We start from the raw sequence: 20663 nt of genomic DNA on the forward strand, positions 1-20663 counted from the left end.
CTGTGAGATCATGACCTGAGCCAAAGTCAAATGCTTAATGACTGAGCTACCCAGGTGCCCCGGACCATCTTTAACATGTAGACAACCAGTGGGAAATGTTTTATCCAGTCTTTTGAAAGAGTGACTACTTGTTCCCAGTGCAAAAGTGGAAAAAAGAAGTCTTTATACCCATTTGAATTTTGAGTTTCTTTTTTTTTTTTTATCTTTTTTTTCCCCCTTTAGCACTTAAAACTGTCAGGGAAAACAGTGTATAATCATTGTTTTTTAGTATGTGAATGCAGCATATAAATGTCATTTCGGAAGGTCTAGACTCTTCTACCGACTAAAAAAAAATATTAGCAAGGATATCAACATCAAAGCAGTAGTCATGTACCCCTGGTCCTCTTTTCTTCAATAGTTTATCTTCCTTTGCTCCACAGGGAGATCCTGGTGACCAAGGCGCTGATGGCTTGGATGGGGAACAGGTATAGAAAGTTTCTCATTCTGTGTTTCTCCCTCTACTAGTTTGGCATTTATACTCTCTATTTATATTTTCCCCGATATAGCCTAGAAACGTTAGCATGCATACTCAACAAAGTCTTAAGTCAATCTATTATTTTTCCTTATCCTCAGAATATAAGGACCTTAGAAACTTAGCTCTAATCAACTGCCTTCTGTAATACATATTATTGTTCAGTATTTTGTTTCCATTTAGTTTTGTTCAAGTCTACCAATTAGTTGTTGTTATTATTTTATTTAGTCATTGCTCATCTAGCTTTACCCTTATTTGTTACTTTCACTGATGCCTTCAAAAGAACACGAAAGATCCTGTGTCTTTTGCCTAAGGTACCACTTCTGGAATTTCCTTTGATGAAGTTTATAAACTTTGGTTTTTGTTTCTCTAAAAATCTCTTTGTTTTACAATTTCGCTTGTAAGATAGTTCTTGGGGAAATAATGACTTTCTTTTGGCACTTAGAAAATGTCCTTTCATAGTCTTCTGGCTTCTGTTGTCTTCTGTCTTTCATTATTGCTGTTAAGAAGTTATTTGTCAAACTAATTATTGTTCCTTTGTCAGCAGTCTTAACAAAAAATATTATATTGCTTTAAAAATTTCCCCTTCTAGGGGAAGCAAAAATAAGATAAAAACAGAAAGGGAGACAGAGTATAAGAGACTCTTAAATACAGAGAACAAACTGAGGGTTGCTGGAGGGGGTGTTGGGTGGGGGGATGGGCTAAATGGGCAAGGGGCATTAGGGAGGACGCTTGTTGGGATGAGGACTGGATGTCATATGCAAGTGATGAATCACTAAATTCTATTCCTGAAATCATTATTATACTATATGTTAAGTAGCTTGGATGTGAATTAAAAAAAATTTCCCCTTCTTTCTAGTGTTCTGTAGTTTCTTAAATTTTTTTTTTCCAACGTTTATTTATTTTGGGGACAGAGAGAGACAGAGCATGAACGGGGGAGGGGCAGAGAGAGAGGGAGACACAGAATCGGAAACAGGCTCCAGGCTCTGAGCCATCAGCCCAGAGCCCGATGCGGGGCTCGAACTCCCGGACCGCGAGATCGTGACCTGGCTGAAGTCGGACGCTTAACCGACTGCGCCACCCAGGCGCCCCTAGTGTTCTGTAGTTTCAATATGATGTGTCCAGGTGTGGGTTTCTTTTTATTTATACTGCTTGGGACTTGTTAGGTTTTTTAATCTGAGCATTTGTGCCTTCTATCGTTTTTGGAAACTCCTTAACAAATTCTTACTTTGAAGTTTTTATCCTTCCCATTTTCTCTATTACCTCTTTTTGGAAGAAATTTGTCCTCATGTCTCTTAATCTCCCTTTCATGTGTTGTTTGTCTTCCTGTGCTGCATTCTGAACACTTTCTTCAGTTTCAAGTTCATTAATCCTTATGTCACTTGTGTCTAATATATCATTTAACCTGTCCATTGGATTTTTAATTTCATTTATTCTGATTTTCACTTCAAGAAGTTCTATCTTTCTCAGTTCTGCTTGGTCTCTCTCTCTCTCTCTCTAACAGTTGCTTGTTATTTTACTCATTCTTTTTTTTACCTATTTAAATGTATTAAAAATACTTATCTTATATTCTGCATATGATAATTCCAACAGCTACGGTCATTGCAAGTCTGATTTTGTTGCCTGTGGTTTCTACTGGCTTCGCTGCCATGGTGTCTCCCTCACGTGTATGGTGACTTTTGATTTAAACTCATTTTTGATTGAACTTCAGCTGTGAGAAGTCTTTAAGGCCTGAATTGAGGTTATTTGCTTCTGCCACGTACTTGGGCACTTCCTCCTGAGATCACTTTAAAGTAAATGATGAGATTTTGGTTTTTCCTTAACTCACAGAGTGACTAGAGCTCCTCAGGATGGCCAATGGCTATTACTTCTCTGGATTTCTACTTTCCCTTTACTCTGAACTCTAAGACTTTCTCTTGTTCTTTATCAGCTCATTAATGTATATAAAATATTTTAAACTTTGCTATATGGAATTTTATATGATTTTCAAAGGGAGGATTTTTCAGGGCATCTAGTCTGTCTCATACAAGGAGAGTGGTAACCTTTCTGCTCTTGGCTAGAATGTGAAACTACATGGAAAAAGTTCCCACTGTGACCTGATATACAAAGCTTCTTTGTATATTTCTTTTTCTAGGGTAATCGTGGAGCCCCGGGGTCATCTGGAGAAAAAGGAAATAGAGGAAATCGGGTAAAGTGTGAGAATTATTCTTCTCTCATATTTCTATTGCATAAACTGACCTTGATAGTTTATGTTTAAGTTCTGGGAAAGAATCCTCTAATGGTTTAAGTTCTAGATCGGGAGTTAAAGGGCAATAAATATTATCTTTTTGGAGTCTTTAGTTGAGACCCTCCTGTGCTGCTAGTGAAATGAGTGATAAAAATCCAGTTACTTAGACTTTGGAACAGTAATCACTGCGTCCTACCTCATGGGCTTTGCAAAACTCCCTGTCACCAGTGATCCAGTCCCACACCCCAGGCCTCTCAGCCACGACCTTCATTACTCTCAGTCCAGAAGGGTCCTTCCCAATCAGATGGTACTACTCATTGTACCCTGAAGATTTCTTGTGCATGTGTCTTAGCTCGTCCCAGGCACCCCAACCTGGAGTGGTTTTTCCCTGCCTCCATCTTCAGGGCTTATTTGAATATCAGTTTTTCTCCAATTTCCAGCTCCTCTCTTTCCTCCTCAGGACACCCTCCTTGACCATGTCAGCCTGTAGTGCTTGCTCTCTCCTTTCTCTACATCCTTCTCATGTACATTATTTGCACTATCTGCTTGACAGGGACTATTCACTGCCTCGTGCTGGTAATTATATTTCTATGCAAGGGAAAGCAGATCCCTATGCCCACTGCAGACATTACTAAGAGATTATGAAATCCAGTCTGAAGGATCCATCTCAGAACTGTTATATTCAGCTTCTGTCGATTGATTGGATTAGATAAGGGGGGGGAGGTAAATTTTATTTACTTTTGTTCTTTTTTTTATTTTGGGGACCCCTCATGCAATTAGGGTAATACTTTTACCCCAAGGTGTGGATTGATTTCCCAAAAAGTAAAGCAGGGAGTCACAAGAAATGTTTCTTTATTGAGGGAGGTTTAATCGATAACGTGCAATTTGTGGATTCGATTTTGGAGAAGGTGGGGGACACCACATTTCTTTCAAGACTGGAGAGCCTTCAGCTTCCATTGAATTTAGTTAAATTCTACAAACACCTGTCAAAGTCTTCCTACCTGTAGAGTGTTTTGCTAGATACAAAGAAGGGTTCAAAGATAAATAAGTCATGGTTGTGACCAACAAAGAGCTTATTCACAGTATAGGAGATAAGATTTGTACAGGAAGAACTATAATCCAAGATAGGATAAGATAAAGGTTGTAAGAATGGTGTAAATAAAGAATCAATGGGAGTATAGTGACTTGGAGAAGAATCTAAACTAGAGCGGCATTTCTTCATCTGAACAATAATAAAAATTTGCTGAGTATCTATCTATTGTAATCCAGGTATGATTTTAGAATGGGGAACAAGACAGGCATGGGTTCTGTACCTCAAAACTGGCCTCTGTGAGGAATGAAAGATATTAATGAAATAATCACAAAGTAGCTGTAAGGTTATGGCTGAGATAAGGATGTGAAGGACAGATAAATGACGGGAATCTGATCCAGACTGTGTATTCAGGAAGGCTTCATCAAGGGAGTGAGGATGGCATGAAATTTGAAAGATGAGTAACAACCAGATGGTAAAGGAGGAGGGAAGGGGGCAAGAGATCAGCCTTCCATACTAAGGTCCTGTGGTAATTGATCATGGTGCCCAAGGCAGGAGAGGACCCTGGCATTCCAGGGAGTACAGGAAATCAAGGCATTTTTCATAGACCTCTGTGAGGGAGACACACAGCCCTGTTAAGACACGCAATTCCAGGCAAAGAAAAAGGAAAGGCTTAGAGCTAGCGGAGCTCAGTGTGAGTTCGGACAAATAATAATTCCAAGTCCACAGGAGTGGAGGGTGAGATAAAAGGTATAAAGAGTGGGAAGAGGGGCGCCTGGGTGGCTCAGTCGTTAAGCATCCGACTTTGACCCAGGTTGTGATCTCATGGCTCATGGGTTCGAGCCCCGCATCAGGCTCTGTGCTGACAGGTCAGAGCCTGGATCCTACTTTGTATTCTGTGTCTCCCTCTCTCTCTGCCCCTCCCTAGCTCATGCATGCTATTTCTTCCTCTGTCAAAAATAAATAAACTTAAAAAAAAAGAGTGGGAAGAAAGTCTGGAAGGGCAAGTTGGAGTCAATGTAGTGCCATGGTGAGGGATTTGGGATTTTCTGGGTCAGAAAAAGGAAGGACTGGAAGTTGGGCACATCATGATAAGAACCAAATGCCAGCCTCTGTATTCAGCATTTTAATTTATTATTCCATTTAATCTCTATAACAGCTTGATAAAATGGGTATATGTGTTTCACAAATGAGAACATTGCATCTTAGAGAAGTCAAAAAAATTCACCTAGCTAGTAAATTGGACAGTAGGGTTGGAATTTAGAATTAACTAACTCCCTTTTACCATTATATGAGGCCAGGAAAGAGGTAAGGAGGAGTAACATTATGAGGTGGCTGTTTTTAGAGCCTAGAGAACATTCCATTCCCTGTGTGTCTGAGAACCATATCTCAGAGATGGGTCCCACTCCACTGTCCTCAGAGTGTGGCATATACCCTCTAGAACCAGGCACACAACCCCATTTGAGGAAGGTTCCTGGGGTGGGGGCTCTCCCTGACGCCGTGGCTCTGTAGGAACTACTACCCAGAGAGAGTACCAGTAACCACAGATTTTAAGAGAAGCAACCATTTGTTTATCATGTCATAGTCTTATGGCAAATTGCTTCACTTCACTGGTTCCCCTTCTAGAGTAGGAGCTCCAGAAGCATTTTTCTCTCATTTGCCTCTTTTTCATGAGATCTTACTGTGCCAGTGCTGCCCACGTTTGTGGTAGAGACCACCTTCTTCTTCTCATGTGTGTTTCTGTGTAAAAGTATCAGGGGGATGTGGAAAGATTAGGAATTTGGTGGTAGGGACAACTGGGTCCAACTTTGCTGAGCCTTAGGTTCCTTGCATGCGGTATGTAATTCCTGAGTTGTAAGGGTTCACATCCCTAGGGTGAGGTCATGCATACCTAGGGCCACATATATCAGAGACTTCCAGTAAAAGTATGTTCTTTTCTTCATCTCCTCCTCACCTCTTGGGCAGCAAATGCTTTAAAGTTCAAGTACTAAATTGCTCTTTTAATATGATTCTCATTTTGCCTCTTAATGTTCTCTTTCCTTTGGGCAATAGATGATCTTTTCATGTGACACATTTTTCCCCCTGTGATTTCAGGGCTTGACGGGACCACCTGGACCACCTGGAAAGCGTGGAGAGCCTGGGTTAAGGGGAGATCCTGTGAGTGCTTTAATCCAGGGCCTTATAAACAGTTTGCTTAGACACAAAGTCAGAGAGCAATTAATTATTCATTAATGAGGCATCTGTTCAGCCTGTCTTAGCATTGCAACAAATAAGAGATTTGTGAGGAGATCCATCTTATAGAACATTTGGGTTCTTAAAGAGTTTGCAACTTTAATTGCATTGGGTATTTGGGATTTCTAAGCAAAATCAGACAATTAAAAAGGTACACTTTGATGCCTTTAAAAAATCATACTTCCTGTAATTTCTTTTCCTATCTTTTCTGTCCATTTGAGGTAAGCAACCTTTTCTTTTCTCAGGGGGATCCTGGAGCAGATAGTTTCATCCAAGGCCCTAAGGGAGAAAAAGGAAGGCGTGGACATCAGGTAAGATCATCTCTGTTGACTTGGTGATATTGGTACATGGGGGGTGGGGTGGAGGTGGGGCTGGGGCGGGTGTGGGGGGCGGCTGGAAATTCTAGTTGGTGAGGAAGGCTAGAGCACTCTGGTTGTATCAGCACTGAAAACTAGGGAGCAAACCTCTGGGACTCCACTGCCCATGGAGACAAGAGCTCCGAATGCTAATCCCCAGTTATATCCTTATATTCTTGCATCCTTGTCTTGTGGTTTCTCTTTATCTTGAAAAAAATCTCATTTCCCACAACACTAGCAATACAGGTTACTTTATGTCTTTTGTGCTTGGTTTCTTCACCTCGAAAGTGAAAGCATCAGGCTCCGTGATGCCTAAGATCTTTGCAGTTTAAAAATTCTCCAAGGTCATCATGATGGCTTGATTCAAAAGACGGTCAGGACATTACACTGTTGACTTGCTTTCCACCACTGCCATTGTTGACTGATGTGAATCGAGTAGTAGCCAGTTTTAGAGATAAGCTCCTTATCTGGTTTTGAAAACTGGAAGTGTTATGACAGAAGGTAGCACCAAAGGAAAAAGACTCGTTGCTTCGCAAATGCTGCTGATTGGAAGCCATCTTTAGATTTTTTTTGATGTCCTGGTTATTAAAATGCATGACTGAAAGATGACTACCCCAAGTGCCTCAGTCCTCACATCTTGTCATTCCAAATTTCCAGAAACAAGGTCTGCACAGCAAAATGTTTATAACTGTAAAGCAACCTCTATTTCCTTTGAACTCCAGTTTGCCTCCTTTGACAAAGCCTTAGGATGTTGATTCTTTTCCCTGAATTGTGACTCGGTTGCATCCATTTTGTAGATGGCCAGGTCCTGTGTAAAATCCAGTTTGTAACAAGATCATTATTATGTAGCTATGGGAGAAAACTGTAACTCCCTGCTGCAAGAATTTCTCATCCTGTTGTGAATTACAGTTATTTTGGACAAACTCCATTGAGAGGGTTCTCTTGGGTGAGTTGAGATTGGAGAGCCCTGTGAATAGCCAATCAGTTATAGAATTGAGCAAAGAGAAGCAACCCTTAACCCATCTGGGTCCCAGTTCCCTCATCTATAAGGTGGGAAGGTTAGAAAAACCATTTCAAAGTTCCCATGAGTTAATGGGCGTCATGGGAAGGAAGGCATATAAATTGAGCTTTGATTCCATGGTTTGCTCATGGTTTTACAGCTGGAAAGAACTCAGGCCTCTATACAAACTGTCAAGTACCGTGTGCATCACAGCACCCCAGCCATGGGGAAAGTCTCATGCTCTCAGGTTTCAGAGGTCTCCATCACTGACTTCAGCTGAGGGTTAACTTAGAACATTAGATCCCTGAATTGTGTATGCAAACAAAAATTGGAACCCTCTGAGGTGGTGCCATGTAACAGTGAACTTGTGTTCCACATGGTTTCTACTCCCATTCCGAGCTCAAAGAAGGGTGCTAAATATTCTTTGAATAGGCTTGGGTAATAGAAGTCACTCTCACAAATTATACAAGCCTATAGCTGGGAATGCTGAAATTCTAGGTTGGTAAGTGTCATTAGAAGATAGACCTCTAGGGGGCAATCTTTCCTCGGTACAAGTTTCCTTGGCGGCGCGAAAGCAGAGAGTTCCTCTGAAACCAATCAGAAGCGGAAATGGAGTCAGCGAAGAAACAATTACCATTAATTTATATGGAAACATTTTTGAGTGTTCCAAGACCCCCCAAAATAACCTCTTCTAGGCTTCTCTGATACCTTAGGACACATCTTGCTAAGGGATGAGCAAATAAATTGAGATGCAGGCATGCTCCCAGAGTTCAAAGCTATGGTGGCTGGATGCTGAGATGCTGAGTGTGGTCCCCAGGGAAGGAGCTTGGCGGACGGAGCCTCTCGCTGCTTGGGGTGCGGGCTGCTTCTGTAAAGGCTCAGTGCAGAACACATGCTGATGCCTAAGATCTGAGCGCTGATCAAGGACTGTGTGGTATATTTAGTTGTCTTGCCTCAGTAGTATCCCTCAGTCACAGCTGTTGTCCAGTCCTTTGTTTCCGTGACATGGGCATTCCTGACCAGTTATTTTGCCAAACATCCCTCAGTTAGGATTTGTCTGATTGTTTCCTCATGATAAGACTCAGTTTAAATATTTTTTTTCAGGAGATTAAGTAAGGCTGTAGCCTTCTCAGTCACCAGGAGAGAAACTATGTCTGGCTGTCTCATTACTGGTACATTAATTTGGTCACTTGATTCAGATGCTGTTCACGAGACTTAGCCATTGTAAACACACTTTTTCCCTCTTTGTAATGATCAAGTAATCTGGTAGTGATACTCAGATTGTAAATTTCTTGTTTCCCGACAGTCTTTTACCCAATGATTCCAACATCTGCCCAAATGACTCCTTTGCTACGCTGGCTGCAAAAAACTGTCTACTATTGAAGTGAGAAAATGATAAATGTTTTAAGAAAGAATCTTTTTTATATCTAGGCCAGTTGTGAGAGTGCCTTGTCTAAAGCCTCCTTTCTCATACAGCCTACTGTATTTTAAAAAAATTTTACAGTAAAAGTAACACTATAGATATTTGGGAATACAGGATGTAAAATGTAAAGAAAAAAATGAATAGTTCCAGTAACCAAGAAAAAAAAGTAAGTTTACAGAACTTTCCTAACTTGGTGATGCAATTACTTTCCCTGAGAAAGTCAAATAAGGATCCCATTGGCTTATTAAAAAATGTTCTAGTACAATATAAAGAAATGAGGAACTGTCATTTTATCTTTCTCTGTATTTGGGATAAATTATTCTTTCAGCAAATTTAATATACTTGAAAAGAATGTTATAACACATTTTTTCTCCTTTATAAACTTTTGATAAACGTAATTTGTAATTGTTGCATACTATTTCAATAAGCGGTCCTACCATAATTTAATCAACACTTCCTTCCATGTTGTGGAATACTTATATTGTTTTCGAATCTAATCTATCATAAGTAACTGTTGGAAGCACAGCTTTGCGCAAATGCTTTTATTTCTGTATTTCACATTCTTACCCTGTTTCTGTGTTCTTACTGAGTTAGCATGGGACTTTACTGAGTATCTAAAATGTCCCTCCTTGGCATCCAAGGTAGTTTCTGTTTCTCCTGAAAGATGGACTCATTTTTTTCTCTGGACACCATTTATTTTCCCGCTTCTGGGCTTAAAGAAGTGAGAGCAGCACAAAGCTTCCTCATCGTGACTGTGTGTAAAACCTCTCCCTCCATCATCATCTGTGCATACTGATTGCTCCACATGTGCAGAGACACGTTCATCTACCTTCTGGTTCTGTCTGCCGCTCTGTACCTATAGGATGGGTAGAAAGGGAAATCCCAGTATTTTTCAAATATTAAGCATAGCTCATTGGGGGAACGTGTATGACTACTGTCGCAGCACGATGAGCCCTGAAGAGTTGTCACATGAACAATCTTTGGGGGAGGATGCCTACAGTGCGGATATTTTAGAACACCAGAATTAATCCGTTTGCTTCTAGAGAAGCACTGACCCACAGAACTTTTTGAGATCAAATATTTTATATCTGTGCTGATATGGTAGCCACTGGCCACGTGTAGTTACTGGACACTTGAAATGTGCCGAGTATAACTGAGAAGCTAAAATTTTAATTTAATTTTAATGAATTTAAAATTAATAGCCACATGTAGCTAGTGGCTTCTGTATTAGAGAGCCCATGTCTGAAGAGTAAATCCAGAAGGATGTAGACATTGAAACTTATATTCCCTTTACTTCTTCCTTTTCAGGGAAGGTCTAGTTTTGACGGACCTCAGGGGGAACCTGGAAATGTTGGCCCTCAGGTAACTATAACCACTCTTGGGTTGAATTTCACCTGCTTTTGTGGAAGAGTGAGGTAGGCTGGGGTGAAAATTGGGTTGTTTCTTTCTCTAAGGTCTTTGCCTCCCTTCTGTTCTTAGGGGTCAAGAGGAAGACGCGGTGTGCCAGGGCTGGAGGTCAGTGCTTTCTGCAAAGACTTGCTTTACGTTCTGCACGTATGGCTACTTTAAAGAGTTCTCTCTGAGGTCAAGAGGAGGGCTGGCTGGGCTGTCTGAGATTGCAGGAAGATCACTGAGAGGTTTTCATGGGAACTTTTCCATGAAGAAGACAAAGTTTGTATGGTTCCCTGCTTCCCCTCCAACCTGGAATATTTCATTTAGATTGAAAAGAAACTAATACCTTAGTGAAAAATGGTTTTACCTCTGAAATAATGATTTTTCCATGTAAAGAAGTAGGGCTTCCTATGAGTGCTTAAGGGGATTGCATGGTCCCTAAATGAAGGAAAAAGATCGAGCTTTTACCATTTATCCAAATGGGAAGGATGCGATTAGAGGGTGGGATAAGGGGATATCTCTGTGGGGGAATTGTATTTTACTAAGCAATTATCTAGCACCAGTCACTGCATTAGACCTTATTTTTATCACCTTCTGTAAACCTTTATACAACCCTCAGAGTCATGAGCATCATTGGTTCCCTTTTATGAATAAGAGAGAAAATATGGTTTAGCAAAACTTGTCAGAGGCCACATACTAATAATAATTGGTAGAGCTGGATTCAAATCCAAAGATCAGGATCCTTTTGGAATTTTTTTACAAAATAAGTTTATTATGTAGACTTCTCTCTAATACAGTGTGGTCATGCTCTGCTGGTATTATTTTTTCTAGCATCGTCCTGATTTAGTGATGGAGGAAAATCACAGATTGATTTATGTCAACTCTGAGCCCAAGTGTGTGTGTGTGTGTGTGTGTGTGTGTGTGTGTGTGTGTGTGTTGGGCAATGACCTCCGAGGTACAAAGAAGATGTGACTCCTGTGTCTTTATAACAACAGTGTTGGAAAAGCACGGATGTTAAGAAATTTCAAGTCTCAAAAATCCAAACAAGTTTTGTTGACACCAAGTGAAATGTTTTTTTCTCATAAAATGTTAGGATTTGAAATAAGTTCTTAAATAGATATTTCCTGTTAATTTGGTTTTAATACTTATGAAATAAATAATGTCTGGAACTATCATTTTATCTTACTGTTTTTATCCCCAAAAGGCAGAAAGAAATAGACTGTTTTGGAGAAATTAAGTGGCTCTAGGCAGTGGAAGGAATTTCCTACTTTTGAATCATTTAATTCTTTTGTGACACTACATATCGTTTATCTAAATATCCATTAACAGTGGGTTCTCTGTTCAGCTGGGTCATGGTTATTTTTCTTTCCCTATGTCACTTCATCTCCTGTGGTTTTTTTTTAAGGTTTATTTTGAGAGACAGAGAGAGGGGTGGGGGAGAGAGAGAGAGTCCCAAGTAGGTTTCACGCTGTCAGCACAGAGCCCAACACGGTGCTTGATCTCGTGACTGTGAGATCATGACCTGAGTGGAAATCAAGAGTTACACCTTAACCAACCAGGTCACCTATGTGCTCCCCCGCCCCCATCTCCTGTGCTATTTTAAATTTAATTTAAATCAGAGTGAAGCCTGTGCATACATTTGAAGTCAGATTGCATTATCTCCCTGTCCATTCTTCCCAGCTCTTCAGGAGCAACTCACTGTGGGCTAAGTCCTTCTGGTATTATTGCCATTTCTCTAAACAGCATGGTTACTTTGGTATTTCTTGGTTTTCAGTTTGGGATGTTGTTCTATTGATTTCTTGCTAGGGGGGGATAAAGATTTTTCTTAACCTATCCATCTCCTTCTTACACTTCCCACAACTCATCCTTGCAAGATACTTACTTTCTCCACTTTTGGTCAAGACAGTTCATTGTTCATACAATTGCTAGGTAAATATTATTTGCAGCTATATAACTCTTATTTTCTCTGAGGTACTCTTTCCCCTCATTTGCTTGTAAATTAACTTTGCCCGCTAATTATAAAGCTCTTTGACAAAACCAGTAACCTCCTAGTATGTTCAAACATGTGAGGTTTATTTCTCTTGGATTTCTCCTTTCTGGCCTTCTGACCTCCTGCTCTGATTCAGACCGATTGCTGCTTGGGCCTCTGCTCTGTTTTCTTATTGGGAAAGATTGTGGAACAGTAACCGCTCATTCTGGGAGCAGAGAAAAATGTGTGCAAACTACTGTCTTTAATAGGAGACCTCTCCATTTAACACATTGTAATCTTGATGAATCCCTGTAGTTGTCTGCTCTTTTTCCTATTCAAGCTTTGATTTTTTCAATAAGAGAGTAAAATCATATGAAGCGGACTTATCTAACTGTCAGTAGTTGCTAGTTAACCTAGTGTTGGAACATTGGTCACATAGATTCATTTATGTTTTTGAGGCTGTGACTTGCTAACGATTAGCAAGTAGTGTTGGAAGATTATAGTTTCCAAGGGTGCTGAATTCCAGATTACAGCATCCCTTGGATCTGGGGAAAATATGGCTCATTACTGTCTATAAAATTAGATATGCTGACATCTAAAGATGTATAATATGTTGAAAATTTAAATAAGATTTTGTTTATGGAAAATATTGTATTATGGCAGACAAGTCAATGCATAGATTATTTTGGCAATAAGGGGAAACTTTAATTAAGAATATCATTTTTAGGGGTGCCTGAGTGGCTCAGTCGGTTAAGCGTCTGACTTTGACTTAGGTCATGATCTTGCGGTTTTGTGAGTTCAAGCCCCACATCGGGTTCTGTGCTGGCAGCTCAGAGCCTGAAGCCTGCCTTCGTATTCTGTGTCTCCTCCTCTCTCTGCCCCTCCCATGCTCATGATCTGTCTCTCTCTGTCTCTCAATAAAAATAAATGTTAAAAAAAATTTAAAAAAGGAATATCATTTTAAAGTGTAAGCTCACTAGCTTCCTGCAATTATTTTCATGTTTGTGTGTTTCCTGTAAGAGATAGATAGTAGGAGTTATTATAATGGATATATTATGTTACAGTCTGCTTTTCTGTTTCCAAATCATCCTATTATCATTTAAATATATTATAGCATACTCTGTAGAAGAACAACTATTTGCTAAACTATTCTTATGTTAAGCATTTAGATAATTTCTGTTTGTTAGATATTTGTGGTTAGTGATGAAAAGAAAACTGTATTACAGGTTTTTTTTGTTTTGTTCTTGCTTTGCTTGCTGAATTATTCCCTAATATAAATGTACAGCGTGGAGGTTGTAACAGAGTTTGAACTTGGCTATATAGAACCAAGTTGTTTTCAGGATGTTGCACTCTGAATGTCACTAATGTGATGTGCAAAGATTTTCACAACCTATTTCAAAATTTCTAGCTACAGTCCTTTTAAAACTTAGCTATGTTCATAAATCTAGAAGTCAACTGTTAAAGGGCAGAATAAGATAATGATAATGATTAAGACAAGTGTTTCCCAGGATGCCTGGGTGCCTCAATCAGTTAAGCATCAGACCCTTGGTTTTGGCTCACAGTTCGTGAGTTCAAACCCCATGTTGGGCTCTGTGCTGACCGCAGGGCCTGCTTGGAACTCTCTGTCTCCCTCTGTCTCTGCTTCTCCCCTGTTCATGTGCATTCACATGCTCTATCAAAAATAAATAAATACACATTTAAGAAAAAAACTTAAAAAAAAGGAGTGCTTCCCATTTACCTGAACAGTTTAAAAAACTTAAGAAGCACAAGGAATTGACCTACACAGTGATTAATTCTCAGTTTAAGGTTTTTTCTCTTTGCAAATCTATGAATAATTAGTAGCCTTTCCGACACATGAGCAACATGAAAAAGAAGGCAGAATAATTCACAAAATGGGTATTATCTTCAATCTTAGAAAATGTATCTTCTCTGTAGAAGTGAAACTTTTAATACGAGGGAGAAATGAAGTCAGTTATTAGACGAATCATGTTAAGGGCTCACCCTTTGCCCAGAGAGCCAGCTTAATCCTGTAAGAATCTATAGGGTTTATTTTTGGTTTTGTTTCAAGAACCTATAGGGTTGAGAAAAAAATTTTTTTAATGTTTTATTTATTTTTGAGACAGAGACAGAGCATGAGCACGGGAGGGGCAGAGAGGGAGGGAGACACAGAATCGGAAGCAGGTTCCAGGCTCTGAGCTGTCAGCACAGAGCCCGACACAGGGCTTAAACCCACAAACTGTGAGATCATGACCTGAGCCAAAGTCAGATGCTTAACCAACTGAGCCACCCAGGCGCCACACAAGAACCTGTAGGGTTTTAAAGTCAGGTTTCTGCCCTTTCTCTTTGTGCTTCATGTGCCTTCCCCCAGAATGTCACGCTTGTTGCTGTGTTCAACATTCTGAGTTCCTTCACGTGGGATAAGAGTCCTTAACACCAGTGAATACTTAGCCCATATCCCTTAAAAGGAATGGATGGCCTTTGAGGAACCCGTTATTATGTCAAATGGGAGCTTGAGTTGTTTAAACAAGGTGTTTTTGCTTCTATCACTAAGCTAAGACATTGGAAAGAGTCATGCAAAGCCTGGAAAAAAATCTGGCTTTGCAACATAAGTGGAGCCCCCTCCCCCCATATCTTCTCACATTCCATATCCTAAGAGAACTGAGCACAGACAATCAGATCTTTCTTATCTTTCTCTTGTGGCTGTCAAATGACATATTGCAGGGAAGCCTGCCTTCAATAGGAACCCTAAGGGTGCCTGGTGAACTCACTAAGTTTTGTTCATTTTAACAGGGTATGCGTGGAGAATCCGGTGAACGGGGTTACCCGGGAGAGCTTGGATACTCAGGCCCACAGGTTGTATCAGTGAAGTTGATTTTAGTGCTAAAGGATATTTGTTTGAAATTATAACTTAGATACTTGGATGGGGATTTAACATATATCAGAATGGCCTTGGATACCTCTTTTCCAGGGCCTTTCCCAAGCAAATTGTGTATCTCTCTCCTGGGCAGGTTGAACCCTAATAGCAATATTTATGAATTCTTACGATGTCTTAAATATGGCCTTAAGCACTTGTATTAACCCATTTAATCCTTTAATGGGGGGGGGTTATTATCCCTATTTTACAGAGAGAAGTGGAGGGGGGATAGAGAAGTAAGGTAAAGTAGCCAAGCTCCCACAGTTAGTAGATGATAAAGATGGGATTCAAACTTAAGCAGTCTAGTTATCAAATCTGTGCTCTTAATTACTGCCTTTGAAACCGTATTGAACTTACTCAAACAGTACTTAATTCATTAAAATTTTATTCAGTTTGGCATAAAAAAATCAGCAAAGTGTTTATTGAGTATCTGTAATACGTAAGTCACTTTGCCAATAGGCGTGGGAACTTCAGGAAGGACGTTAAGGCCAGGAAGAGTCTTGCCCTCAAGCAGGGTGTTGTAAAGGATTCAGTGATAACTGGAAATTTAAATTTCCCCGTCCAGTTCTTTTGGAATCTTCTAAGCATAACCCAAATCTGGCATTCTGTAAACCCTTCTGGAACATGTTCTACATCTTTCTTTTAAAAGCCAAATTGTTCCCAAGTTTCAAGTGGAAGAACTTGAAAACAACACATTTTACTCACACATTGAATCATTCTCCATAACCTTAAAAACTCTATGAGTGTCAGGTGATAACTTTGAAAGGTTTCTGTTGTTTTTCGACTTGACAAAGGTACTAAAGGAAGAAATGGGTAATCAAAGTGTAATTTGGGATTGTATTTATTTTATGATAGAAAAGTGTCTGAACATAGGGGAAAACAACCTAGAGATTTATTTTTGCCTTCATTTTGATCGCTGGCTTAATTCAAATTTGGACCCCCCGCCAGTGTTGTGTCCTGGCTTTCTCTTTTATATTCATTCTATCCTACTGCTGAACGCAAGGGGAACATGTTGTTTTGTGAACCATGAGCAAGATAATCAATAAAACCTCTCCTTAATTTCACTTCCCACTGGGATGTGGGTATGATGCTGTGTTTAAATAGATGACTACAATACCTCACCCAGGAGTATAGAGGCCATGATCAATGCTTTTAATAGGAAAGCATTTTTTTCAGAAAAGCTGGAGAAAAATTAGTGTTGAAATCAGTACAATAAAATAGATTGGGGAGAAAATGGGTAACTCCCCAGCAATGTGTCCAGTGCGATTAGGCTACTTAAAGGTACTATTGGTTCTTGAAAAAATCAAAATGTGCCCTTGTGTGTATACAGAGAAGGTTGAATTTTCAAAGGAGATCAATATCCCAGCAGCCCCTTTCATTCCCCTTTTAGGATTTAAAACTAGTTGGGTGTATTAAGATATAAAAGCAATGTTCTGAGATTTTAGGGCTCATCAGATTCAACTGCAGAGGTGGTCACAAATATGGATGCTGAAGGCTCATATCCAGTGCTTCAGATGGAGTGAGTCTGGGTTGCTTTGGTGCTGATGCTGCTGAATCAAGTGTGATATGTGATAGTGATGGGTCAGAGCACCTTGATTTGTGCTCCCGTCGGTGACCAAGGCGACTTTGTGGTTACATGGGAAATAGACCATAAACACTGATTGACTTCTAATGTCATCTTTGAACCAGGGACCAAGAGGAAGGCAAGGACAACCAGGAAATTCTGGACCAAAAGGCTTACTGGGTGCTAAGGTACGTTTGAAAACGAAAACTACAGCAGAGTTGCATATTAACAGTGGCCAATTCATACACCTGGGTGTTCCTGGATAAATAACATAAAGCTACACTGTTGTTCTGGAACTGGTAGGTATCAGGGGTTTCTAGAAATAGCTAACTTGATCACTGGCTGTACCGCCTTCTATCTGGTAAATTGTGGGAATATGTGATCAGTGAGGTTGGGTTAGAGCCCCAAGGGTGTTTAACACAAACTGATCATGACTTACCTATAGTGCAAGGAAGAATAGAGCTGTATAGAGGTATAAACGGCCAATATGATCCTCACAAGCATAAAAAGAAGTGTTACTATCCTAATTTTATAGATAAGGAACCGAGGCTCAAAGGGATTAAAATGATTGTCATGGGGATGGTACATGGTGGAATTGGCTTCCAACTTGTTCTTTCTAGTGCCCCTTCTACTCCCTGACCCAGTCTCCCAGTGGGTTCCTAGAAGCGTCAGACCACATGTGAGACAGATGATTAGGAGTGGCTTCCTGATGATGGGAGCATTTGACATAGCTTAAATTCTGAGCAGCATGGTTTAAGTTAGGGATAAGCGTCTCGATCTGGAGATTCAAAATAGCCAGCTCCAGGATGGGCCTATGCCCTAGTTTCTGTTCGTATTTGACTCTCGATCAGAAAAAGTCTAGCCTTGTACCGATTGTATTATTTTCATTCTCATTTGATAGTATTTTCTCTTTGGAGCAGGTGAAAGTCTAGCTGTTTGTCTTCCTGATCTCTTAATCAAACGGCGTTTTTCCCTCTAGTAGCCAGATCATCGCTCCAGTGCTCAGAGCTTGGTAGATGTGGCCTCTTACACAGAACGCCTCCCTCCTTCTCCCCCACCCCACCACCAGCCCAGACTTTAAATGTGTATATGAAGCATTTTGTATGTTGAAGGATACAATTAATTGTATAAAACACTAAAGGTGATTTATGAGTATATTACCAGTTCCAGACAATTTCGATAATAACAAGAGAGTCAGGGAGTTAACTTTGTGGCCCTTGAGGTGATTTTGGTTGTGGTCTTGTTGTAGGGGATTCCTGGGCCTCCAGGGACAGTTGGTTCAAAAGGGAAAGCGGGACCAACAGGAATGAAGGTAAATGTCAGAGAACACATCTTTTTTTGTTTTTTTTTCTTGTAACTTGGGTATTCTCATGTGAATCTCTCTATATGTGATCATTTCCAGTGTGAGTTTTTGATATCATTGGTGATGGTGTTGACTATACCTTATAGTTGGACAGTGGATACAGAGAAGGAAAGACATATAGACTGACGTATAGAAAGATAGATAGATGGCCACCTATATCAGTAGGCAAAGACATATCAATAAATAGATAAGTGTATGGGTTCTCTACAAACATAGATTCTTACATTCACACCTAGAAAAAGCCAGAAAAAAATATAAAATTCTGTCACGGATGCCATATACCTCATTTCACTAATTTTCAGTGCCCAAATCTCCACTATATTTGTTAGTAATCTCTGTGTAACAAAGTCTAGAGGAAGATACTCACCTTAGACTGTATGGTGTTGGCAACGGGACCTGAATAAGGGTGACTGTAAACTCTCTAAGGAAAATGACATAAAACTGCATGAACTCATAGGAAAAAATTAACTTCATGTTTACCTTTTGTTACAAAAGGGAGATCTTGGTGACACAGGAGCCACAGGCCACGGGGTCAACAAGGACTCAGAGGGCAACCTGTAAGTCTGACTTCTCTGTTTTGGACTCTCAGCTGAATTCTTGTTTATTATTGTTCTTGTTTCACACAAAGTTCGAATATTCCTGATGAATTTTGGGGTACAAATATGATCGATCGCCAGAGCTGTTGTGACCCTAAGGAGTCAAAGGTTCTCAAACTCCTCCCATAAATAAAGAACGTAAAGATGTCTTGGGATTTATTTTGCCTCCTCACATGTTGTGGAAGAGGGATATGCCAGTGAGCCTCGTCTGTTTGACAAAGATGTTTTCTAAGCATTTGAGATTTTTTGGAATACAGATGTGTTCAATGAAACAATTTTTCCAGGGAAACAAATAAGACAGGCAATCAGACTTGCAAACTTTTAAGTGCATGGCCTCAATTACCCAGAACATAGGAATAACCTTTGGAGACCAAGGATCATCAAAGGTTTACTTGAACAGATAATGCTCCCAGAGACAGGGCTCTGCATTTAGACCTTAGCCATCCCTCTGAACATGAGAGCCAGTTAGTTATTTTATGACTATTTTCAATTCATCATTTTATTGGAATGAGCTTTATGATAGGAAGAAATGTTGTCTCTCCTGCAGCTCCTATGTTTGAGATTTCTTTCATCAACAGTGGGAACACCCTGCCATTGTTTTGCACTCAACATTGAAATTGCATTTGTTAGCAAGGGGAGAAGAAAAAAGCAGGCCAAAAAGCTTAAAATTAAATGTGCAAGGGGGAGAAAATAGAACAAGATTACTGTCAAAAGGAATATGGGATAAGTAGTGTTCTGCATCTACTCTCAGTTCGGGTGATGAAGTTAATGCTGTTTCACTTTATTAAAATTTCCTGGTTTAAAATAACGCAAAGGTTGTTTCTACCGGTCTCTCCTTGGGACGGACGAAGCTGGGGAGCAATGCCTTTCTGGAAGGTGTCATTTCAGGAATGTCAGAAGCGGTTATCTCCAAGATAGGCGGTTTGGATCTCTGAAATTTGTAGGTGCCCGAGGCTGTGTGTGTCCTTCAGCAGAGAGAAAACGGAGGAACAGCAAATGAACCTCATTTGCATCTTTCTTGTCCCCAAACAATTCATCTTTGGCAATCTTCTTTATCTTATTCTTTTTCATTTTTCTAATGTTTCAGGCTTTTCCCCCTTAGGCCATAGGAGTGATCTTTGTGGCTTAAAACTTAAAATTGTTCTCCTCAGTTGACTGCTTGGTTTAAGTGCAGTTTTTGTCCATTCAGCAAGGTGCACCTAAAAGGTTCTGAATTTACCCCTTGTCATAGGAAGCTCACTGTGTATATGTACGGATGCTAAGATCCCAGTAGTGTCATTAACATATTCATAATTGTTGTCATCACCATCACCTCTGCTTCCACTATCACTGCCTCCACCACGAACACCGTCATCATGACCAAGATCACCACCATTGCCATCATCACCTCCACCGCCCCCCCACCCCCCCAGAATAACTTGCTTCCAACCAGTGTTGGAAGTGGAATGAAAACTCAAGTCTGTCTGGGTATACGTCCTATGCACTTATTCACTAAACTCTATTGCCTCCATCCCAGGCTTTTCCTCCGTAAGTCTGCATTTATCTCTAGAGATTTGCCAAATTCTAGAGCTTCTTCCTTTGTTACTTTACCCTGCAAAGAAAGGAAATTTAGCCCAAGAGGGATTTTGTACGGTGATGTGGCTCCCTACATCTGTGGCATCATTTTGGTGAGGTACAGAATCTTGCTAAAGAAGAAGTTAAAATTGAAAAAAAAATACTTTTCAAGTTTTAAATCCTCATCCTCTCCTTATCCTATAAAGGTAGCCGAGGATTTATCCTATAATACAGTATAAGCCTCCACCAAGCCCCTCTGCCTTCTCCACTTCCTTGCACTGCTGATGAATCCAAGGGTTCAGATAATATTGTCAACCAGTATTGATCTAGATGACTCTACCATTCATCTTGTGTCATTTTCTTAGGGTCTTACTGGTCCAGATGGATATGGACATCCGGGAAGAAAAGGAAAAAAGGTGAGGGTTATCTTACAGGGTATTCTGAACTGACTACTACGGTGATTTGTTTTTAATTTTACTAGAATAAGTCTTTATTATCCAAGTGGTATGCCAGAAATGGTTTCTAAATGCTG

At 40.1% G+C, this 20663-nt stretch overlaps 1 protein-coding gene across 1 annotated transcript in view; it reads left to right on the forward strand.

Moving 5' to 3' along the window:
- The window catches only part of LOC115522808 (collagen alpha-4(VI) chain-like), a 132557-nt gene that overhangs the window by 72588 nt on the left and 39306 nt on the right, over nucleotides 1-20663 (forward strand). Inside the window, 12 exon segments of the mRNA XM_032594575.1 lie at nucleotides 420-464; nucleotides 2646-2699; nucleotides 5863-5925; nucleotides 6246-6311; nucleotides 10088-10141; nucleotides 10259-10294; nucleotides 14931-14993; nucleotides 16744-16806; nucleotides 17868-17930; nucleotides 18477-18495; nucleotides 18498-18538; nucleotides 20497-20547. Coding sequence (XP_032450466.1) covers nucleotides 420-464; nucleotides 2646-2699; nucleotides 5863-5925; nucleotides 6246-6311; nucleotides 10088-10141; nucleotides 10259-10294; nucleotides 14931-14993; nucleotides 16744-16806; nucleotides 17868-17930; nucleotides 18477-18495; nucleotides 18498-18538; nucleotides 20497-20547 — 618 coding nt within the window.

Source organism: Lynx canadensis, chromosome C2 (assembly GCF_007474595.2).
Source record: "Lynx canadensis isolate LIC74 chromosome C2, mLynCan4.pri.v2, whole genome shotgun sequence".
Classification (NCBI taxonomy): Eukaryota; Metazoa; Chordata; class Mammalia; order Carnivora; family Felidae; genus Lynx; species Lynx canadensis.